The sequence below is a fragment of the Drosophila subobscura genome, chromosome E (assembly GCF_008121235.1).
Source record: "Drosophila subobscura isolate 14011-0131.10 chromosome E, UCBerk_Dsub_1.0, whole genome shotgun sequence".
Taxonomy (NCBI): Eukaryota; Metazoa; Arthropoda; class Insecta; order Diptera; family Drosophilidae; genus Drosophila; species Drosophila subobscura.
The window spans coordinates 968,214-986,105 of record NC_048531.1 but is presented as its reverse complement, the minus strand read 5'-3'; the positions used below and the strand labels follow the sequence as shown (position 1 = coordinate 986,105).

The following is a 17,892-nucleotide window of genomic DNA, read 5'->3' as shown; positions in this document are numbered from 1 at the left end:
ATACATATGTATGTATGTACATATGTACATACATTTTACCTTTTACACTAGCATATGCATGTGTTTATACCTGTAGTTAGTTTAGATCATAAATTATGTGTTAAGTTTGTTTTATACCAGTATTGATATTATTGAAATGTTCGTTTTGTCCATTTGAATAGTGTCAATTTGAATAGGTAAACATTTTGCTATATTAATGTATAATTTAAGAGGTCATAATTTTGTTAAGTGTGCCTATCAATATATGTATGTATGTATGTATGTAAGTACATACATACATGGAGTTATTTTGATTGAAAGCCTTCCCCAAAAAAACTCGAAAAAAATGCGTGATAGATATTTTGAAAAGGCTCAACATAGTTTTCAAATAAACTGTGCCAGCACATTTTACTCGTAAGTCATGGAAACAGGAATATTAAATAAAAAAGTAGTGTCATTTGGGTTGGTTTTTGTTGTTTGTTGTTTTTTAGCGAATTAGCTGTGACCCAAGCCTACATACATACATACATATGTACATATGTATGTACCTTGAACCTATTATTGTCAGACACACAACAAAAAGATCATATATGTATATACATATATGTATATCATATATGTACATACATATTTACATATATTTACATATGTATATGTATACAGAAATATATTTAAAAGTATTTGCATATGAATAATCTATTGATGTTGCATGTGTGTTAATTAAAATGGATGTGTACCTGTGACAAAACCACGAGATTTGATTACAATCTAAGCAAACAACAAGCCCAAACAGAGTTATCAACAATAATATACATACGAGTAGATACTGAAATACATAATGGCTGTCAAACATTATTATGTAAATAATATGTAGGTATATTCAAAATTTAAATAGGTAATATCAAAAATCAAAAGCAATTTGCTCTGAAAGAAAGAAAAACCGAATACCTGTCAATTTAGATAGTTGTTTGTACGTGGTTTTTCATTATTAGAGGAAAATGTGGAGTTGTAAGATAAAAATGTACTACTCCCCAGTACAGAGTATATTCATATTTACATACAATTTTGAACTATTGAGTGAATAGATATCGGCGTTCGGAAAATAATTTAATTAAAGGATATTCATATCGATGTACCGAAACTAGTCCTGTAGCATTTTTAACATCCCACCCGCTCAATGTACAAAAACATACATATGTATGTTTGTATGTATGTACATACATACATACTTTCTTGGGCATTTCCGCCAAAATGTCCACAAAGCATGTCAAGCTACTTCTGTTTAAATGTTAATGTTGCATGACTAACATATGAATTATGAAAGGTCTAACACTAAATAATTCATATAATTATTAATCACTAAGAATTTTGGAATGAAAGGTGTCACCAGAACGGAAATGCCCATATGAACAGAACAACAAATATAAATACATACATCTTAAAAAGGTGGATCATTAAAAGTAGAATGTATACACATACTCGTAATATACTCAAACAATAAAAAAAAATAAAAAAATATAAAAATCATTGAATTTAAGAAAAGAAAAAGTAAAGGACTATTTACAATAAAAATCAATAAAAAACGAGAAGGGACGTGTGAGACGCTTCTTACACGTCACAACTTTTATACCGGGTACTCAGTACTACATCTGTACCCTAAAGGTTTTTTAAATTTTACATATTTTCTTCATCTGTCATCTACATCTACAACACTTCTCACGCCAACACGCTCCTTTAGCTCGCCCCCCTTCCATAGAGCCAAACAAAAGCTGTTGGACGGGGTGGGTTTAGCCACTGCAAATTAATTTCTTCATTGTGGCTTTAATAATGATCCAATCAGATCCCAATTCGGTAATCTGATAGATATGGTCATTCCCTACTGAATGGCGTTTTTAGTTTTTCTCGTATCTTCAAAATTGTGAATACCGCAGATTATTCGCAATTTGCGGGGGCGGAAGGGGGCGTGGCGAAATTTTAAAATACACTTGTAACAGTGAGAGCATACAGCCATATGGATGCAAAATGCAGTCTCTGAGATCCAGGCGCTCAACAAGACGGACGGACAGACGGACGGACAGACATACATGGCTCAATCGACTCGGCTATTGATGCTGATCAAGAATATATATACTTTATGGGGTTGGAGACGTTTCCTTCTGTGCGTTACATTTTTTCCCCAGAAATGCAATGTACCCTATTTACTCTTCGAGTACCGGGTATCATGAGGAGGAACGTCGTAAATCGCCGGAGCCGGAGATTTTCATTCTTTGTGGGGGCGGATTTTATTTAGTGTGATATCACATGAATCTTTACACAAACTTTGGTGACTACAGCTCTTATAGTCTCTGAGAACGAGCCGTCAAAGAAGACTGTATACTTTATAGGGTCGGAAACATTTCGCCGATCACAAAACCAAAATACAACATACGACCCAGATTTACGAGTAGCGGGTATAATTAATGGGGTTTAAACAGAAAGAAAAACTTTGAAAAATACCAAAATGTAAAATATTGTGAAGGGAAACAAGGATGATAGTTTTCCCACGGATTTGATAACCGTTATGGGCACCGAAGGCAAATTCCCACCTTTAAATCAATCTACCTCCTCTTGCATTTACGGCATTAATTATGGGAAAATTAATCCGGCCAAAGAGAGGGGCGCAAAGGCAACAAACACCACCTCATCATAAATATAATCTCACCGCTTCAAAATTACAACTTTTAATATCTCAAACATTTTTGTCTCCGCGCGGACTTGACCCCATGTCATCAATAGTCCGTGAGTCTCAACGCGCAGCACCACGAATGCTTTCTACTAGCATTCGAACAAATTTTGTATTGGTTTGAAAACAGAGCACTGGCACTGGCGGTAAAACTGGCGCCACATAATTAAATTGCCGTCGAAGTTCAAAAAATTGCCGTCGAAGTTAATCAAATTTCCAAAAATTCTGGCGGCGCTAACAAGAGAACAATTAAATAAATTCAAATTTTTACATGACATCTACAGTTCAACTACATGCCGACACCTAGCGTTGCTTTTAAGTACAGTGTGCGTATACATTTTTGTAAAACGTTTTCTCATGCTCCCTCTCTTTTTCATACACTCAATAAAAATTTTATTCGATGAAAAAGTTTTATTTTATTTATTTTTCTTTATTTATTATTCCCGGTACTCGAAGAGTAAATAGGGTATATTGTTTTTGTGCGACTAACGGAAGTATGTCACGCACAGAAGGAAACGTTTCCGACCCCATAAAGTATATATATTCTTGATCAGCATCAGATCTTGATATAAAAGCTAGAGCCACAAAAATTTTGGCACCAGACTGCTGTATGCTCACACTGTTACAAGTGTATTTCAAAAATGAGCCACGCCCCCTTCCGCCCCGCAAAAGGGCGAAAACCTCCCAAAGCTACAATTTTGAAGATAAAATAAAACAGAAAACGCCATTCCTTAGGGAAAGACTGTATCTATCAAATCACCAAATTGGGATCCGTTGGATCATTATTATAGCCAGAATGAATAAATTAATTTGCAGTGGTTGCGTCCACCCCGTCCAGAAGCTTTTTTTTTTTGTTTTTTGGACATTCTATCTCACTTTGCTTCGTGTACTGTGTGGCTCTAGGGGAGGGGGGCGAGCTTAAAGAGCGTGTTGGCGTGAGAAGTGATGTAGATGTAGATGACAGATAAAGAAAATTTTTAAAATTTGAAAAAAACCGCCAAGGTACAGATGTAGTACTGAGTACCGGGTATAAAAGTTGTGACGCGTAAGATTGCAAGTACCCAAAGAGGAAAGTCTGCGAAAGACAGATCTTAAATAAAGTTGAAACACGGCTCAAAAAAATAAAATAATAAAAAAATAGACCAGTCGGTAAGGTCATGTCTGTCTGTCCGTCCGTCCATCTGTCCGTCAGTCTTGTTTGTTACCTAGAAGTCAGAGACTATAAGAGGTACAGCAACCAAATGTTGAAAGTCTGTGGCCCGCACTTTTTTGAGCTTAGAAAACCAAACCGCAGTTCCTAAGAAAATGGGCGTATATGTTAGATCGGATCAAAGAATGAAGAAATGTATTTTCATATAAACAGCTTGGCAATCTAACTCGTGACGTTTGGAACCGCTGGTAGCACCACAACACACGCAGTGAACATTGCGGAGCTTCTTAAAATTGAACCAAGAGTTATATGGATGAGGTCTAAAACTTCAATAAAACGTTAAGACGCACTCGAACATGCCTGTCTCTGTGAGAATTTGCGTGAAAAGTGTCTGGAATTTCTATTGAAAATGGAGCCACCACTGATCCTGACCATGTTACGTGTTCGTACCAGACTACACGAAGTCCTGCTAACACCTGATTGCCAGATATCCGTTTTGTAGTGCAAAATCCAAGAGACACATCTTAAGATTCAGGATTTAAAAGTCAATACATGTTCTGTCCAACAGAAAGATAATATATTCGTATTTATATACACATTTATAAAACACATTTCAGTTTTCCTATTCTTCAGTAAGTAATAAATATACTAATGATATAGTCTGTTGACTTCTTTGGAAAATATAAATTAGAGTGGGCAACCTTCATTAATCTTTCAATAAGAAACTCATCTCAGATTCAGCTTGGACAAAGTCAAAGCATTCTCGTTAATGGGGGACACTGATAGTTTCATTTTGTGCTCCTTGGCCATTTTGGATAACATTTCGATGTCGGAGTTCATATAAACACCCCGCAAAAGCCCCACCGACGTCTTTTCGGAATTCCCAAACGCCATCAAAAGTTTTTCAAGACTGGGATTACATTTGGTTCCTTCCTTCAGATGTTTATACTTCTGGGCTGACAATGCTCGAGTCCAAATTTCTTGAGTTTCCTCTTTGTATTTTTTTATTATTTTATCCAGGTCGGTAATCTTAACGTTGATCTCCTTGTTATCGGGCTGCTTGGCCTGAGCCTGCATAAAAATACCACGAGCACTCTCGTATTCGCCTAAAGCGGACAGGGCGCACCCCTCCTGGTAGAGTGCCTTACAGGAAGGCTTATTTTCAGTGAGACTTCGCAACGCTTTCATTGCGATGCACACGCGTTTTGGATGTTGCAATTTATTGTAACAAATCATTAAGTTTTGCTGGAAAAGTTTAAAAAACATCAGTAGGCACCAGAGACAAAATTGCATAATTACATTAAGGGTGATCAAGAGATCGACTTGCTTGCGGTCTTCCTCATCATTGGCCAGACGGCAATAGTTCAGTGAGCTTACGGCCCTCTCAAAGGCAGTGACGGCGTTGCGGTAGCGATATTGCTTCACACAGTCCTTTCCATGCATGTACATGTCTAATGCCTTGGGGTAAACTACTGCAAACTTGTCCCGATCTGCAGCGGACATTGCCACGAAGGCATCCGAGTCCCCGATCAACGTAAAGTGAAGAACTTCGATTTTGAAAAGTCCATCTGCACGAGGTTTAATTCGCGGCGGGCAGCCCATTTCGTGGAATAGCAACTTATATGATATAATGAATTCGGCCATCTCATATGGACGCATGGTAAGTACAGCGGCCTTGAGACCTTCCAGCACATCACAGCCCGCACCGGTCTCAAAATAAAATTTACTGTGGCGCATTAGCGAGGAATCAAATGGAGAACTCTCGCCCTCCCAATAGCCACTGTACCTCACAGCAACTCGTGCCTTGTCTGGTACCTGGCCACGGTCCTGTTGCCCCTCACGTATGACGCGTTTAAAAATATTCGCATTGATTGGCACCATCAATTTCTTGAGTTCTTCGAAAGATTGGGTCCACGGAGAAGCGAGCTCCTCTTCATCGACATCTGAACAGTTTTCACTATCATCCATTTCGTTGACTTTAAAATCATCATCGCCGCCACTAAATGGCGACTGTTCCACCTCAAATAGCGATCCAGGGCCAACGAGTTTTCTATAATATTAAGAGGAAGCGACTAATAAGCAAGTGACTGCAAATTGATTTAAGTTGTATGCTTACTCAAGTTGTAGTGGCTCCTTAAGCATCTGTGTGCAGTATGCATAATTATCCTCCTCCATTGTCTATTAACTTTCAAGTTAATTGTGTTTTTTGCGATTTGCGAAAATGCGCGCTAGGCATCGATAAACTATAGTTTAGACCCTCAGAAATATACCGAAACATATACCAAAAAACGAACATAACCCGCTTAACCCCCTACATTAATTTAGCACGTTTTATTATATTCGTGAGTTCATCCAGGCGAAGAGTACCCCAGGTAGCTGGTGATGCTTATCTTATGATATATGCATTTTGTATGAAAGGAGGAGGATTGTGTTATTTCAGAGTGGATATGGAGCTTTTTATGAAAGAAGGAGGATTGTGTTATTTCAGTGGATATGGATCAATAAACATGTGTTTTATCTCCTCATAAATTGATGATAATACCGAGTATAAGAGTATAATATATTATAGCATCCATATAATCAGTTTTCATTCCACTGTGTTAATAAGTTTTAAATAATCTTCATTTAATGCTCTTTTCTAGCCCTCTTGTCTTTGTTTCGCTTGTTTCCTTTCTTGTATATTGTTTCTGTCGGCAGAAGATAAACATATTTTGTTCTTTACGCACAGTACTCAGATGAGCATAATTGTCTGGCGACAGAATCAGGGATGATTTTCCCTTACAAACGATAAGAAATCAACCCTTTTTTTATTCGACAGAAATCTTTTCCGCCAGAATTTTGCAGTTGCGCAGCGAAAAATATTATATATTATATGTTTATATGGATATTATAGTTTATTAATCTTATACTCGGTACTCATTTTATTAATTTATAAAGAGATAAAAAACACTTGTTCTTTGCATTTCTGTCCCGCCGGAACCGACTTATCCCACAATGCGGTGCTTTCTCCATGCATAGATGTGTTCCAGGCTCCATATAAAAAACAAATACAATATAACCTATTTACTCTTCGAGCTGCTTTCTGCTTTCATCCAAAATTTAAATTTTTATTGGATATTATTTTGTAAGCAAACACAAAACAGTGTACCCAGAGAGCATGCACTTTGCGCCTTTGGTTATACTGGGCACTTTATATGGCACTTTCTGTCGCAAGAAAATTATTTTTTTTCATCTGAGTACTGGGTTTTAACTTCGGAATTTTAGTATTTAATAGGCTGGTTTTCTGGCATATTTTCCGCTGATCTGAGTACTCCATTGCGGAAAGCTGCATGGGAACATCCCTGATTCGGTCGAAACATATGTATGTATGTTCACCCAGCTACGTTGCTGTTCGCTCTACGCCATAAGTCGAACATGCAGGAAACCATTTTGGTACCGCGTCGAACATGTTGGCTGAGATTATGGGACCTCAGTTCGCTCTGCCCGCGGTGACGATTTGTTTGTATGAACTGGCACATCTATATACTGTTTAATTAGTGATCTGGTTTATATAAATACACTTTTAAACGATGCTTGGCACCAGCGCGCAATAACATAACAGATTTTTTTATGAAGTTTTTATTCTATGAACGCGAATATTTTCCTTTTGGTTTGTGCAACAAAAAAAAGCTGAAAACTAAAAAGAGGAATGCAATTGCAATGGAACGGCCTTCAGCGCATCCAGTATGCGATATGCCATGACTATGTTATAAATATAAGAAAGCAAACAATAGGGATGCTTTGATTTATGACCTCTCTAAAGCAAGCTATTTTTTTAGCAATTTATTCATATCCTTGTTCTGCCTAGTCATCTTCAGGTCGACATCCTCGATTTTATAGTTCATGTTATCCAGTAGCTCATTTTGCGATTCAATCTCAGTGCCCAAGTCGGTGGCCAAGAACTTCAAGCGGGATAAATTGTCACACATATCTTCCAGATTTGAGTCCAGATGGGCTTGAAAGGGGTTACCAGCCTGAGTTGGCGGCTGATATTTACTGTTGGATTCCCCGCGGATTCGACTTACTGGATGGTTATCATAGTGCTCAGCGGGCGAAAGGGGGGCAGAGGATCCTCCGAAGGCTCCAGCGTTAATATTGTTGGCTTCCTGCGAGGATTGACTGGCCGTGGGCGAGGCCGTGGCCGAGGATGGCTGATCCCGGTTGCCGGACAAATAGTTCTTTAGTCCTCCGAATACACTCTTCAGACCATTTAGATGACGCTGGCTAAAGCGTAAGGTAGAGTTGATTTCATCCAATTGATGAGAGGTCTTCTCCAATTGCTCCCTTTGCTTAGCCAGTTCTATGGCCGTGGCCTTCCCAACCTCTTCGGTTTCGTAGAGCAGACCTGTTAGAGTTTTCGTGTGCGTAATATCAATTAGTAACGCCCATTATTTCATAATTCAGCCTTTCGCCTATATTTTTACCCAGGCTTTTTTCCGTCGAGTCCAGAGTACGTTGCTCGATTGCTCGTCTCTTCTCTGCGTACGCCTGCCTCTGAGCTGAGATTGAAGAGGCTGTCGAGTCCTCGTCATCGTCAATTTCGAACGGGTTGGTGCTGCGCTGCAGTGGTTTGTGGCTGCTAGCACTTGTTCGCTTGTTCTTCAGAAACAAATCATCATCGATATCCTCGAAGCGGTCCACGTCATCGAAGTAATTGTGCACAGGCTGCAGATAATTATTAGCCATATTGTGGGCAGGACCACACGAGACGAGCTAGTCTAGTCGAGCAAGAGAGCAAATAATTTTGGTTTTCAATATTATGATTGTAGTCTTTTTCTTTGTTTTTTGTATTTATCGGTTCAGCAGTGTCGCAATATACGTAAATCGTTTGGTTCTATTGTTACACCAACTACTATCGATTGATGCTATTATCGGTCGACAATTTTCGCAGTCGGCGTCGAAGTTTTTTACTTTTGTTTGAATTTTGATTATAAACGCAACATAAATAGTATAATTTGGAAATTAAAGTAGCCAGTTCTATTGCGTCAATTGCGACATATTGTGGGAGTGACTCGTAGAACAAGCAAAAGAGAAAGAAACAAATGCAGTGTAATTCGCAGCTTGTGGCCGCGTCATGTGTCATAGCGGTATTGATGTTAGTGACCGCGCAGTCGACACATGCGGCTACGTCTCAGGCAGGACTGCAGCCAGGTGGCAAGCTAATCGAATTGGACGAGGATAATTGGCACTTGATGCTGAAAGGCGAATGGATGATTGAATTGTTAGTTGGACAAAGTGACTCCCTTCTCCTAATGCATCATTACATCCCCTCCCTGCCTGACATAACGCAGTCGCAGCCCGGTGTGGGGTGTGCCTCATGCGGCAAGAAGCTTGCAACAAAAAATACGCCGGGCAAGCTGGTTTTGTGGAATGCAATGCTGCATATCGTTCTGTGCTTCTTGCGATAAGCAGTGCAGACTCATGTTGATTACGCAGTCCCGTTCTTGACCCCGTTCCTCCCTTCTTTCCCACTACGTCTTACTCATCGGCAGCTGTTTTAATGTGTATTTTCAGCTTTGCTCCATGGTGCCCGGCATGCAAGAACCTGGCACCAACTTGGGAACGGTTCGCACGCGTTGCGAAGGATGTCAAGGTGGAGGTCGCCAAAATCGATGTGACTACATCGCCATCCCTCAGTGGCCGTTTCTTTGTCACCGCCTTGCCCACCATCTATCAGTGAGCCGTTAAAATTTGTAGTTATAAGACTAACCCACCAAAAACTAAGACCTACTTTGCTACTTTCCAGCGTCAAAGATGGCGAATTTCGTCAGTATCGTGGAGCCCGCGACGGGGACGCTCTGCTACACTTTTTGAAGAAACAGCAGTGGCAGAGCATTGAGCCGCTGTCCGCCTGGAAGAAGCCCGACACTATCCATATGTCCGTGCTATCCTATTTCTTCAAGCTGTCGCACACCCTAAAGGTACGTTCACCTGTATTTATGTCTGCGCTGACACACCAGTTCATTGCATGCGGGATGCGGAAGCTTATCAGTGCCAACTGACCCCTGGTGTTGAGAGCCGATTACGTTCCGTTCCCTTTGCTACTTGACTCATAATTCTGGTCTTTGCATTCTGCATTGCTCCGTGTTTGTTGTTCATGTACTAATAGCACACGCAAAAATTCTTTAAGGATTTTAACGGGCGCTTACAAGAGGAATACGGACTGCCCACATGGGGCTCCTATGCTCTGTTCGCAATCGCCACCATCTTCGTTGGCGCCGCGCTGGGACTGCTTCTTGTATGCCTTGTGGACTTTGTGTATCCACCCAAAAAATCTCAGCGGCGGAGCTTCTCAGAGTCTCAGGACAATCTAGCTGAGGGCGTTGAAGACCTGGCCACCGAGGAAATCGAAGATGATGGCGAGGCTGCCGACGATGATGAGGAGCAACCGGAAGATAGCGTCGAGGAAGAAGAAGAGGAGGAGGACGATGAAGACAAGAGTAGCACGAAGGACTCTAACGATGTTCCAGTTTTCCAGAAAGAGGCCCACAAAGTTGTCGATGAGTTGGAAAAGATCGAAAAAGAAGTAGCGAAGCAATCAGGAGATGCCGGTCTAGAAAAACTCGAAAAAACAGACCAAGTGCGCAAGCGCAAACCTCGCAAGGCGGATTAGATCCAGTCCATTTCAGTAATTGGACCAGCAACAAAAGACTAACAAACAGAAACAGAATCAAGAAAAATTTAGCATTTTACAAAGCAAATTGTTTTTACATATTCATATAAACTGTAAGCAAGTCAGGTCCTCGGCTCTGCGCACATAAAAAAATATTTTTTTCTACACTTAATACCAACACCAAAAGCATACAAAGTTTACACGAGGGATGGACCCTTAATATGTATTTCCTAAATATGGGGTGCAAACGAAACGTAACAATAACTAACTTAAACCTTAGTCGTACACTTTCCTTTTCATTGTTCATAATTTCTTTCACTCACGATAATGTACCAATAATTTCTCTGATTAAGCATTTCGTTATGTATTTGAATTTGAATCAAATTTCAAAAATGATGTATTAAAATGTATTAAAAAACGAGATGGGACGCGTGAGACGCTTCTTACGCGTCACAACTTTTATACCCAGCACTCAGTACTACATCTGTACCTTAGCGGTTATTTGTCAAATTAATTTTTTTTCTTCATCTGCCATCTACATCTACAGCACTTCTCACGCCAACACGCTCCGTTAGCTCGCCCCCCTTCCCTAGACCCACACACTGCAGACTCGCGGCAGAGGCAGTGGCCGCACACAACAAAAGCAGACTGCGAATGAGAAAATGTGAAAAAAAAAACAAATATAAACTGCGGTACGGCGTGGGTTTAGCCACGGCTGAGGCAGAGACCGAGGAACGGCAGGGGCAGACGCCACACACTGCGCGAAGCAGAGTGTGAATGAGAGAATGTGCAAAAACAAATATAAGCTGCGGGACAGGGTGGGTTTGGCCACTGCAAATTAATTTCTTCATTGTGGCTATAATATTGCTCAAATCCCAATTTGGTGATCTGGTAGATATGGTCATTCCCTACGGAATGGCGTTTTTAGTTTTCTTTTATCTTCAAAATTGTAGATTCGGGCGGTTTTCGCCTTTTGCGGGGGCGGAATACACTTGTAACAGTGTGAGCATACAGAAGTATGGATGCAAAATTTGGTGGCTCTAGCCACTAAGCAAACAACTGATTTACTTGATTTGCAGTCTCTATGTGTTGTTTGCTTAGTGCTCTAGCTCTTATAGTCTCTGAGATCCAGGCGCTCAATAAGACGGACGGACGGACAGACAGACATGGCTCAATCGACTCGGCTATTGATGCTGATCAAGAATATATATACTTTATAAGGTCGGAGACGTTTCCTTCTGTGCGTTACATACATTCACTTTCTGCACAAATACAATATACACTATTTACTCTTCGAGTACCGGGTATAATAAATTTAAACACGAACCGTAAACCCCAAATGTAACTTTTAATCCATCTATGCAAGTATCATAACTGATGGTATGTCTTAATCTGTAAGACAGAACTGTGTGTATGTGGTAAACGTACATATGTATAGGCATACGAACGTACATATGTATATCTCTAAATAATATTAGTATTTGTTTTTTTTTTTTTATATTTAATCGCTACAGCGAAATTAGTTGGTCGCAGAGATGAGTCCGCATTGACCAGGTACTTCAGTTTTGTGTTGAATATTATAAAAAGTTACTGAAAATTTTGAACTCAAAAAAGAGTTGTTTGCCGAACGAACACTAGAATTAGAATGATTTTAGTATTTTAGAGTTCGATTGTTAGCAATTTTGTGAGATTCAATAAACGAAGTCCAAGTTTTGATCTGTTTCCTATCCCATCTGTTAACCTTCAAGGCTTTAAGAGTGCATATAACCCTGTGCTGCCTTTTGGTTTTAAATAGCTTTCTTCCATGGAACTCCCCCTACTAAGCTAGAGTTAATTATTTGTGTTGTGTATAAATATTGCGTTTAAACCTAAAAGTTTAAAGAATATAGAAATACTTGAATAAGACAAATTTTTCGATTTTATTTTTTTACATTTTCTTTCAGTTTATTGTAGGAGAATATAAAATAAGAAATAATCCCTGCAATTTCGATATAGTTAAGGGCAAATAATGTATAGAGAAGTGCGAGTGTGTGCGCCAAATGTTTTTCAATTTCCAATGAATAATGTTTGCCAAAAGCAAGGTAAAACTGTCACTATTGCTTATAATAGTTGGTTTGCTGAGTCATACAAATACATATGCGTATATAATAGTTATATAAAAGAGTAAAAAATGGCATACAAATTGTATGTCTTTATAAAAGGCGATTCATCTTATGCTTTGATCTGCCTGATCTGCGTTGGCACTTGTGATTTTAATCGGAATTAACTGGTTTAATTACAACATTTTGATTGATAACAAAAAACGTTTCTTTCAACAAATTGCTATGGCTATTGTTCGGTTTATCTGAGGGATCGTTAGGATAAGGTACTTGTGGTGTGTGTGTATATTAATTTCATATATATAAAATATATATTTGATATATATTTGTTTGGTTGTAAAAGTTGTACTATTGCAGCGTATGGAGGAGTTGTTTGTGGGATAGTTTTGTGATCAGGATCTGGAGAAACTGGGATCTGATTGGGTATGTGGTTTGTTTCGGGTGTGTGTTTTCAAATACTTTAAGTAATTGTCTGTGCGTGGTTTGGAAATTTTGCTGTTGTGAATTTTAGGCGCAGGCTGGCCTTCAGTTAATTCGTATTCCGTTCAAAATGATGTAATGTCGTCAACAAGAACAATTGTTAATTACTTTGAAATATTTAAAAAGCAATCTTAGTCGTGCGCCTTAAATGCAACTGAAAGCGGACTCCCCAATTATCGAGCATCGTACATTTTGCATTATGTTCTGAGGTTTTTGTGGGGCTTAGCTTTCAACTTCAGATATTTGTTGTAAAATTAACGTGGTGGTAACTTTATAACAAAGGCGCACTTTTGGCTTATACTACTAAATAACTATCTGAGGTATGAGTGTGTGTGGTGCTGTTGCTGGGGATGTTGATGGGTAGTTTGGTTGATTGATAGGAAATTTTGTTTGGGATGAAAATTTGGGAATTTTGTAAACCGGTCTATTGCATAAAATTGCAGGTTTTGTCCGTCGCCGCTCGGCCCCAAATGGAAGTAAGGCAGGCGTATAACGAGGACAAGTAAAAAATCGTAGCAAACTAGTTTGGTTGGTAGTGGCCGCCAGGGCAGCGAAGGAGCGAAAAAAGACTCCTCCGGCTGCTAGGCCACGAAATCGAGCGGCCTGTTGAAGCCACCCTTGCGATTCATATACTGGCGATACTTGCGCTTAAGGATTACATGCACTTCACCGACATCATTTCCCTCGACCTTCTTGTTCTTGGTGGTGTCGAACGTGCAGAAACCCATTGTCTTGAGCATCTCAACTTCTTCCGGCGATTTACCCTCCAGATCGGCATCATTGATCTGGGGACGATCAACAGCTGCCGCAGCAGCGGCCGCTGCTTTGTTCCGTGTGGTTCGCCTGGACGTCGATGGTCCCGAGCTGCTGTTGTTGCTGCTGCTGTTGCCACCGCCAGCTGCACCGCCGCCGCCTCTCGAACGTGATCTGCGAAATGGGAATTTCAGCTCTGGTGAGTGACAGAATCGGTCTGAAGTGGAAGATGATTGCATTTGAGTCGAGAAAAGCTTGACAATTAAGTGGGGCAACCTGGAATCGCATTGCATCGGTCATCAATTGGAAAGGAAAGGAAACATGATACCCAGGAGAACAAAAACCTGTCGGGGCACTTCATTAAAGTGTAGTATGGAATCTTATGTCTATCAGTAGGGTGGTTTAAAAAACATGTTGCCTAAACTTATTCAATGTGCTTCGTGTTGGTTTTTTTGTTTGTATTTCGCATTGCGCTTTTAAATGACATTGTATAGAAGATAACAAAGACATCGCTTAGACCAAGTAAATATATAAGGGCGTGAATAGGACGGGATGCCCGCCTAGGACATATCCTCAATTAGGGCCGCTCGTAATTTAGTCGTTACCGCCGCCGGCTGTGCCTGATTTAGCTTGAAGACGCTCTCAATCACCGAAATCTCTGTGGCTGTTGTGTTCATTCCCACAAAAGAGAGCCAATCGTTGACCACCATGCCGGCTGCGAGGACCTCGCTACCTCGATTCACCGTACCGGCTACGAGGGGGACCTGCAGAAGAGAGGACAATTCGTCCTGATCCTCTATGCTCGTCTTGGGATGCACCATGCCTCCCTGGTTGCTCAGCACTGTGTAGGAGCCGACTAAGGTGTTGTCGGCAATTGTCTGGCGGAAGACCTCCACGTTGAGGACGTCACCGATAATCTCCTCAGTCTCCTTATCCAAATCGGGATGAACAAGGGCAACATAATCGTTGCAGGCCACCACGTTGCCCAGGGCTGACAATCGCTCCTCCACCCGTTGGATCTTTACGGCGTCTGGGAGACTATTGCGCAGGTGCTGCAGCTCCTCGTCTGTGGTTGAATTCGGCACCAGCAGCCCGTTGCGGTTGCCGACAGTAAGGCGCCCGATAATGCGACAGCCTCCCACGTTCGCATGCACCACAGGTATGGTCTCGGCCAATTCGGCCTCGAAAGCACTGTAGAAGGTCTCGGAGCCGCCAATGGCGACCAGACAATATGTATTTGTGAGCTTGGTGAAGACGCCGATGTCGTCGTTGTTCTCGAATTGCACGCGAAGAGCCATTTTTCTGCTTGTCAATTAAATTCGGTTTTTCCTGTGTTTGCTAAGTGGTGAGTATGCGGCTTGACTAAGCCAAAATCGACCGAGTATCTGTTTATGTTTTATACTTTCAATGAATGTGTTCGACTTTGTGATGAAATTCGGTTAAATTTCACTTCACGTGGTAATTTCTAAGGGCGCCGACAGATAGAGTTGCAATTGAACCGATGACCTGCTCGATAGCTCTATCGAGGAAAAACCATTGAATGCCCTATCGATATTTTGCAAGTGTTTTTTCTCCTTAGCATATGCTCCCCCACACCCCCCCTCCCATTCCAAAATATGTGTTATGTGCATGGGGAAATAATGTTGGTGGATATTACTTTTTATACTTATCGGTTTTTGGTACACTACACTCTGTTATTCACCTAGAACGCCGTCCTCCTCCGCGCGCACGATCCCTGTCACGGCTGCGACTCCTCTCGCGTTCACGATCGCGGTCACGGCGACCGCTACTGCTGCTGCCAATCGCCTCTCTTTCTCTGGAGCGGCGTTCTCTTCTCTTTTTTCGCTCTGTACGCTCTTTCTCACGTCTTCTGTGGGCTGGAGAGGCGGGACTGCGACTTCGACCCATTTTTCCACACTTTCTCTGCTTGTGACGTGTTTGGGGTTTCTTCCCTTTAAAGTTGTGGGTGCCTAAATATAATTCACACGAATAACTAGCTGCTCCTGTCCAGAGTGAGGTAAATGCCAAAAAAAAAAGGCCTCACCGTTGCTTTACGCTGTGTCTAGCATTATTTGGGCGACACCGGCATCGGCAAAAAACGCGCTAAACTTAAAACTAAAACGTAAAAACAGAACAACCAGTGTGACCGCGGAATTGTCGAAGGAAACATACCGCGCAACCCTTAAAAATATACCTTCTTTTTTTTAAATATACCAAAAATATACCGTAATCTAAAATCATGTTTCTCGATTTTGATGTTCTATTTGATATTACTTGACAGCTTGCATAGATTTTTAACATAAAGCCTAGTACTCAGAACGAAAAACACGTTTGCTAGCGAACAGTGCAATATATTATTCTAGCGGCAGAGTGTGACCAAAGATGAAAACCGCTTTCCGCACGGTTACACTTCTCATGAAGCCGTTTGGCTTCGTTTACCTTTTTGAAAAAGTGTGAATATTGAATAAAAGGTTAATAAAACAATTAATGCAAAATGGATCCATGCAGAAGATGGATTTTAGTGGGATTGGCGGCTCTTGCGTTAGCGGAGGAGGAGGAGGACAATCAACGAAATAACCGCCGACAGCTTTGATTAAACCCATATCTGCAAGAAAGAAACCAGGACGGTCGTTTGTCTATACATGCGAGCATTATAAATCATATAAATATGTGTATATGTATGGAAACCCATCTAACAATACCCTTTGCATATTCCGCAGTTTGAAAACATGACAGTGAATTTTCATGGCTGGGAATAACATCTGCAGACTTCTTTGATTGGTGGAGCAGCAAGGCCGTGCCTAGGAATATTTGCGCCCGTTGCAAAGTTGTAAAACGGCACCTCCAAGCACCCTTTCTATTCAACATTGGATAGTTTCGAGCCCAGATTGTCGCCATCGCCCCTTGGCACGACCCTGTGGAGCAGTACTTGGTCCCAAAAGGAAAACAACTTTACAAATTTTGTTAACAGCCCAGCCGGGTCTGTGTCTTGGAAAGATGACGATACTGGCGTTAAAATAAGTTAAACAAATTAAAAATGCAAATAAATTCAATATAATCTATAATAATTCTATAATAATTGTTTCCTTTCTTTGCCGATTGATGGCCTTAAGCTCGTTTATAAGCACGGTGGTTTTTTATTTCCGGTACTCGAAGAGTAAATAGGGTATATTGTATTTGTGCACAAAGTGAATGTATGTAACGCACAGAAGGAAACGTTTCCGACTCCATAAAGTATATATATTCTTGACCAGCATCAATAGCCGAGTCGATTGAGCCATGTTTGTCTGTCCGTCCGTCCGTCCGTCCGTCTTGTTTGTCGGCTAGTTCTCAGAGACTATAAGAGCTAGAGCCAGCAAATTTTGGCTCCAGACTGCTGTATGCTCACACTGTAACCAGTGTATTTCAAAAATTAGCCCCGCCCCCGCAAAAGGGCGAAAACCTCCCAATCCTACAATTTTGAAGATAAAAGAAAACTAAAATGACCACAATGAAGAAAATAATTTGCAGTGGCAAATTAGCCGTGGCTAAACCCACGCCGTCCCGCAGCTTATATTTGTTTTTTTCACATTCTCTCATTCACACTCTGCTTCGCGCATGTTGTGGCCTCTGCCTCTGACACGTCTCTGCTTCTGTCGCGTCTCTGCCGAGTCTCTGCCCTGAAGCTAAAGGAGCGTGTTGGCGTGAGTAGTGTTTTTGATGTAGATGACAGATGAAGAGAAAATGTATAATTTGACAAATAACCGATAAGGTGCAGATGTAGTACTGAGTGCCGGGTATAAAAGTTGTGACGCGTAAGAAGCGTCTCACACGTCCCTTCTCGTTATCTTTCAACTTCAGCGGCATTGTTGCCTCCATTTGATTGAGACTAAATCTCTGTTTGCTAGGCACCCTCTCGGAATATGAAACAAATCTATATTTGTCGAGCTGCTAGCAACATACCAACGAATACCACACAAAAACTATTAAACCTACACAAATACTATCAATACCACAAAATACTATTGTCTGACTTTCTAGATTATTTCGGCCTGTTTTTTTTGTCGATCTGAGTACT

The 17,892-nt window shown here is 40.9% G+C and overlaps 5 protein-coding genes and 1 long non-coding RNA gene across 7 annotated transcripts; 2 read left to right on the top strand and 4 right to left on the bottom strand.

The window, feature by feature from the left end:
- Nucleotides 1-4,441: 4,441 nt before the first annotated feature.
- On the bottom strand, nt 4,442-6,105 carry LOC117891414 (inactive peptidyl-prolyl cis-trans isomerase shutdown). The gene is made up of 3 exons (XM_034796862.1): nt 5,968-6,105; nt 5,151-5,901; nt 4,442-5,096 (listed from the first exon to the last, which is right to left on the bottom strand). The coding sequence occupies exons 1-3, from the start codon at nt 6,024-6,026 to the stop codon at nt 4,578-4,580; spliced, it is 1,329 nt and encodes a 442-aa protein (XP_034652753.1). The 5' UTR covers nt 6,027-6,105; the 3' UTR covers nt 4,442-4,577.
- Nucleotides 6,106-7,625: 1,520 nt separating this feature from the next.
- Nucleotides 7,626-8,682, bottom strand: LOC117889889 (synaptosomal-associated protein 29). The gene is made up of 2 exons (XM_034794400.1): nt 8,315-8,682; nt 7,626-8,235 (listed from the first exon to the last, which is right to left on the bottom strand). The coding sequence occupies exons 1-2, from the start codon at nt 8,574-8,576 to the stop codon at nt 7,658-7,660; spliced, it is 840 nt and encodes a 279-aa protein (XP_034650291.1). The 5' UTR covers nt 8,577-8,682; the 3' UTR covers nt 7,626-7,657.
- A 98-nt stretch (nt 8,683-8,780) lies between these two features.
- On the top strand, nt 8,781-10,750 carry LOC117889888 (thioredoxin-related transmembrane protein 1). 2 transcript variants are annotated; one of them, XM_034794397.1, is made up of 4 exons: nt 8,781-9,111; nt 9,405-9,566; nt 9,637-9,811; nt 10,000-10,750. In XM_034794397.1, exons 1-4 carry the CDS (start codon nt 8,933-8,935, stop codon nt 10,501-10,503), a joined length of 1,020 nt encoding a protein of 339 aa, XP_034650288.1. In that variant the 5' UTR covers nt 8,781-8,932; the 3' UTR covers nt 10,504-10,750. The 2 variants fall into 2 exon arrangements, with proteins under 2 accessions (XP_034650288.1, XP_034650289.1); XM_034794398.1 differs by having other exon boundaries at nt 8,785-9,111; nt 10,021-10,750.
- Nucleotides 10,751-11,766: 1,016 nt separating this feature from the next.
- Nucleotides 11,767-12,215, top strand: LOC117889892. Its single transcript, XR_004648548.1, has 2 exons — nt 11,767-11,986; nt 12,159-12,215. It is a non-coding gene; the product is annotated as an uncharacterized LOC117889892 (long non-coding RNA).
- A 205-nt stretch (nt 12,216-12,420) lies between these two features.
- On the bottom strand, nt 12,421-16,000 carry LOC117889891 (U4/U6.U5 small nuclear ribonucleoprotein 27 kDa protein). The gene is made up of 3 exons (XM_034794402.1): nt 15,880-16,000; nt 15,538-15,805; nt 12,421-14,009 (listed from the first exon to the last, which is right to left on the bottom strand). Exons 2-3 carry the CDS (start codon nt 15,741-15,743, stop codon nt 13,664-13,666), a joined length of 552 nt encoding a protein of 183 aa, XP_034650293.1. The 5' UTR covers nt 15,744-15,805; nt 15,880-16,000; the 3' UTR covers nt 12,421-13,663.
- LOC117889890 (eukaryotic translation initiation factor 6) lies at nt 14,279-15,365 on the bottom strand. Its single transcript, XM_034794401.1, has one exon. It carries the CDS (start codon nt 15,131-15,133, stop codon nt 14,396-14,398), a length of 738 nt encoding a protein of 245 aa, XP_034650292.1. The 5' UTR covers nt 15,134-15,365; the 3' UTR covers nt 14,279-14,395.
- Nucleotides 16,001-17,892: the final 1,892 nt, after the last annotated feature.

What these genes read in the sequence shown, in the direction of transcription:
- LOC117891414 (XM_034796862.1), bottom strand. Translation starts at nt 6,026, where the DNA reads ATGGAGGAGGATAATTATGCATACTGCACACAGATGCTTAAGGAGCCA. An exon ending in AAGGAGCCACTACAACTTGA is followed by an intron (nt 5,902 to 5,967) that starts GTAAGCATACAA and finishes TTAATATTATAG; the next exon opens with AAAACTCGTTGGCCCTGGAT. An exon ending in ATCTCTTGATCACCCTTAAT is followed by an intron (nt 5,097 to 5,150) that starts GTAATTATGCAA and finishes AAACTTTTCCAG; the next exon opens with CAAAACTTAATGATTTGTTA.
- LOC117889889 (XM_034794400.1), bottom strand. Translation starts at nt 8,576, where the DNA reads ATGGCTAATAATTATCTGCAGCCTGTGCACAATTACTTCGATGACGTG. An exon ending in CTCGACGGAAAAAAGCCTGG is followed by an intron (nt 8,236 to 8,314) that starts GTAAAAATATAG and finishes AAACTCTAACAG; the next exon opens with GTCTGCTCTACGAAACCGAA.
- LOC117889888 (XM_034794397.1), top strand. Translation starts at nt 8,933, where the DNA reads ATGCAGTGTAATTCGCAGCTTGTGGCCGCGTCATGTGTCATAGCGGTA. An exon ending in GGCGAATGGATGATTGAATT is followed by an intron (nt 9,112 to 9,404) that starts GTTAGTTGGACA and finishes GTGTATTTTCAG; the next exon opens with CTTTGCTCCATGGTGCCCGG. An exon ending in AGCTGTCGCACACCCTAAAG is followed by an intron (nt 9,812 to 9,999) that starts GTACGTTCACCT and finishes ATGTACTAATAG; the next exon opens with CACACGCAAAAATTCTTTAA.
- LOC117889890 (XM_034794401.1), bottom strand. Translation starts at nt 15,133, where the DNA reads ATGGCTCTTCGCGTGCAATTCGAGAACAACGACGACATCGGCGTCTTC.
- LOC117889891 (XM_034794402.1), bottom strand. Translation starts at nt 15,743, where the DNA reads ATGGGTCGAAGTCGCAGTCCCGCCTCTCCAGCCCACAGAAGACGTGAG. An exon ending in GGAGGAGGACGGCGTTCTAG is followed by an intron (nt 14,010 to 15,537) that starts GTGAATAACAGA and finishes CCCATTTCGCAG; the next exon opens with ATCACGTTCGAGAGGCGGCG.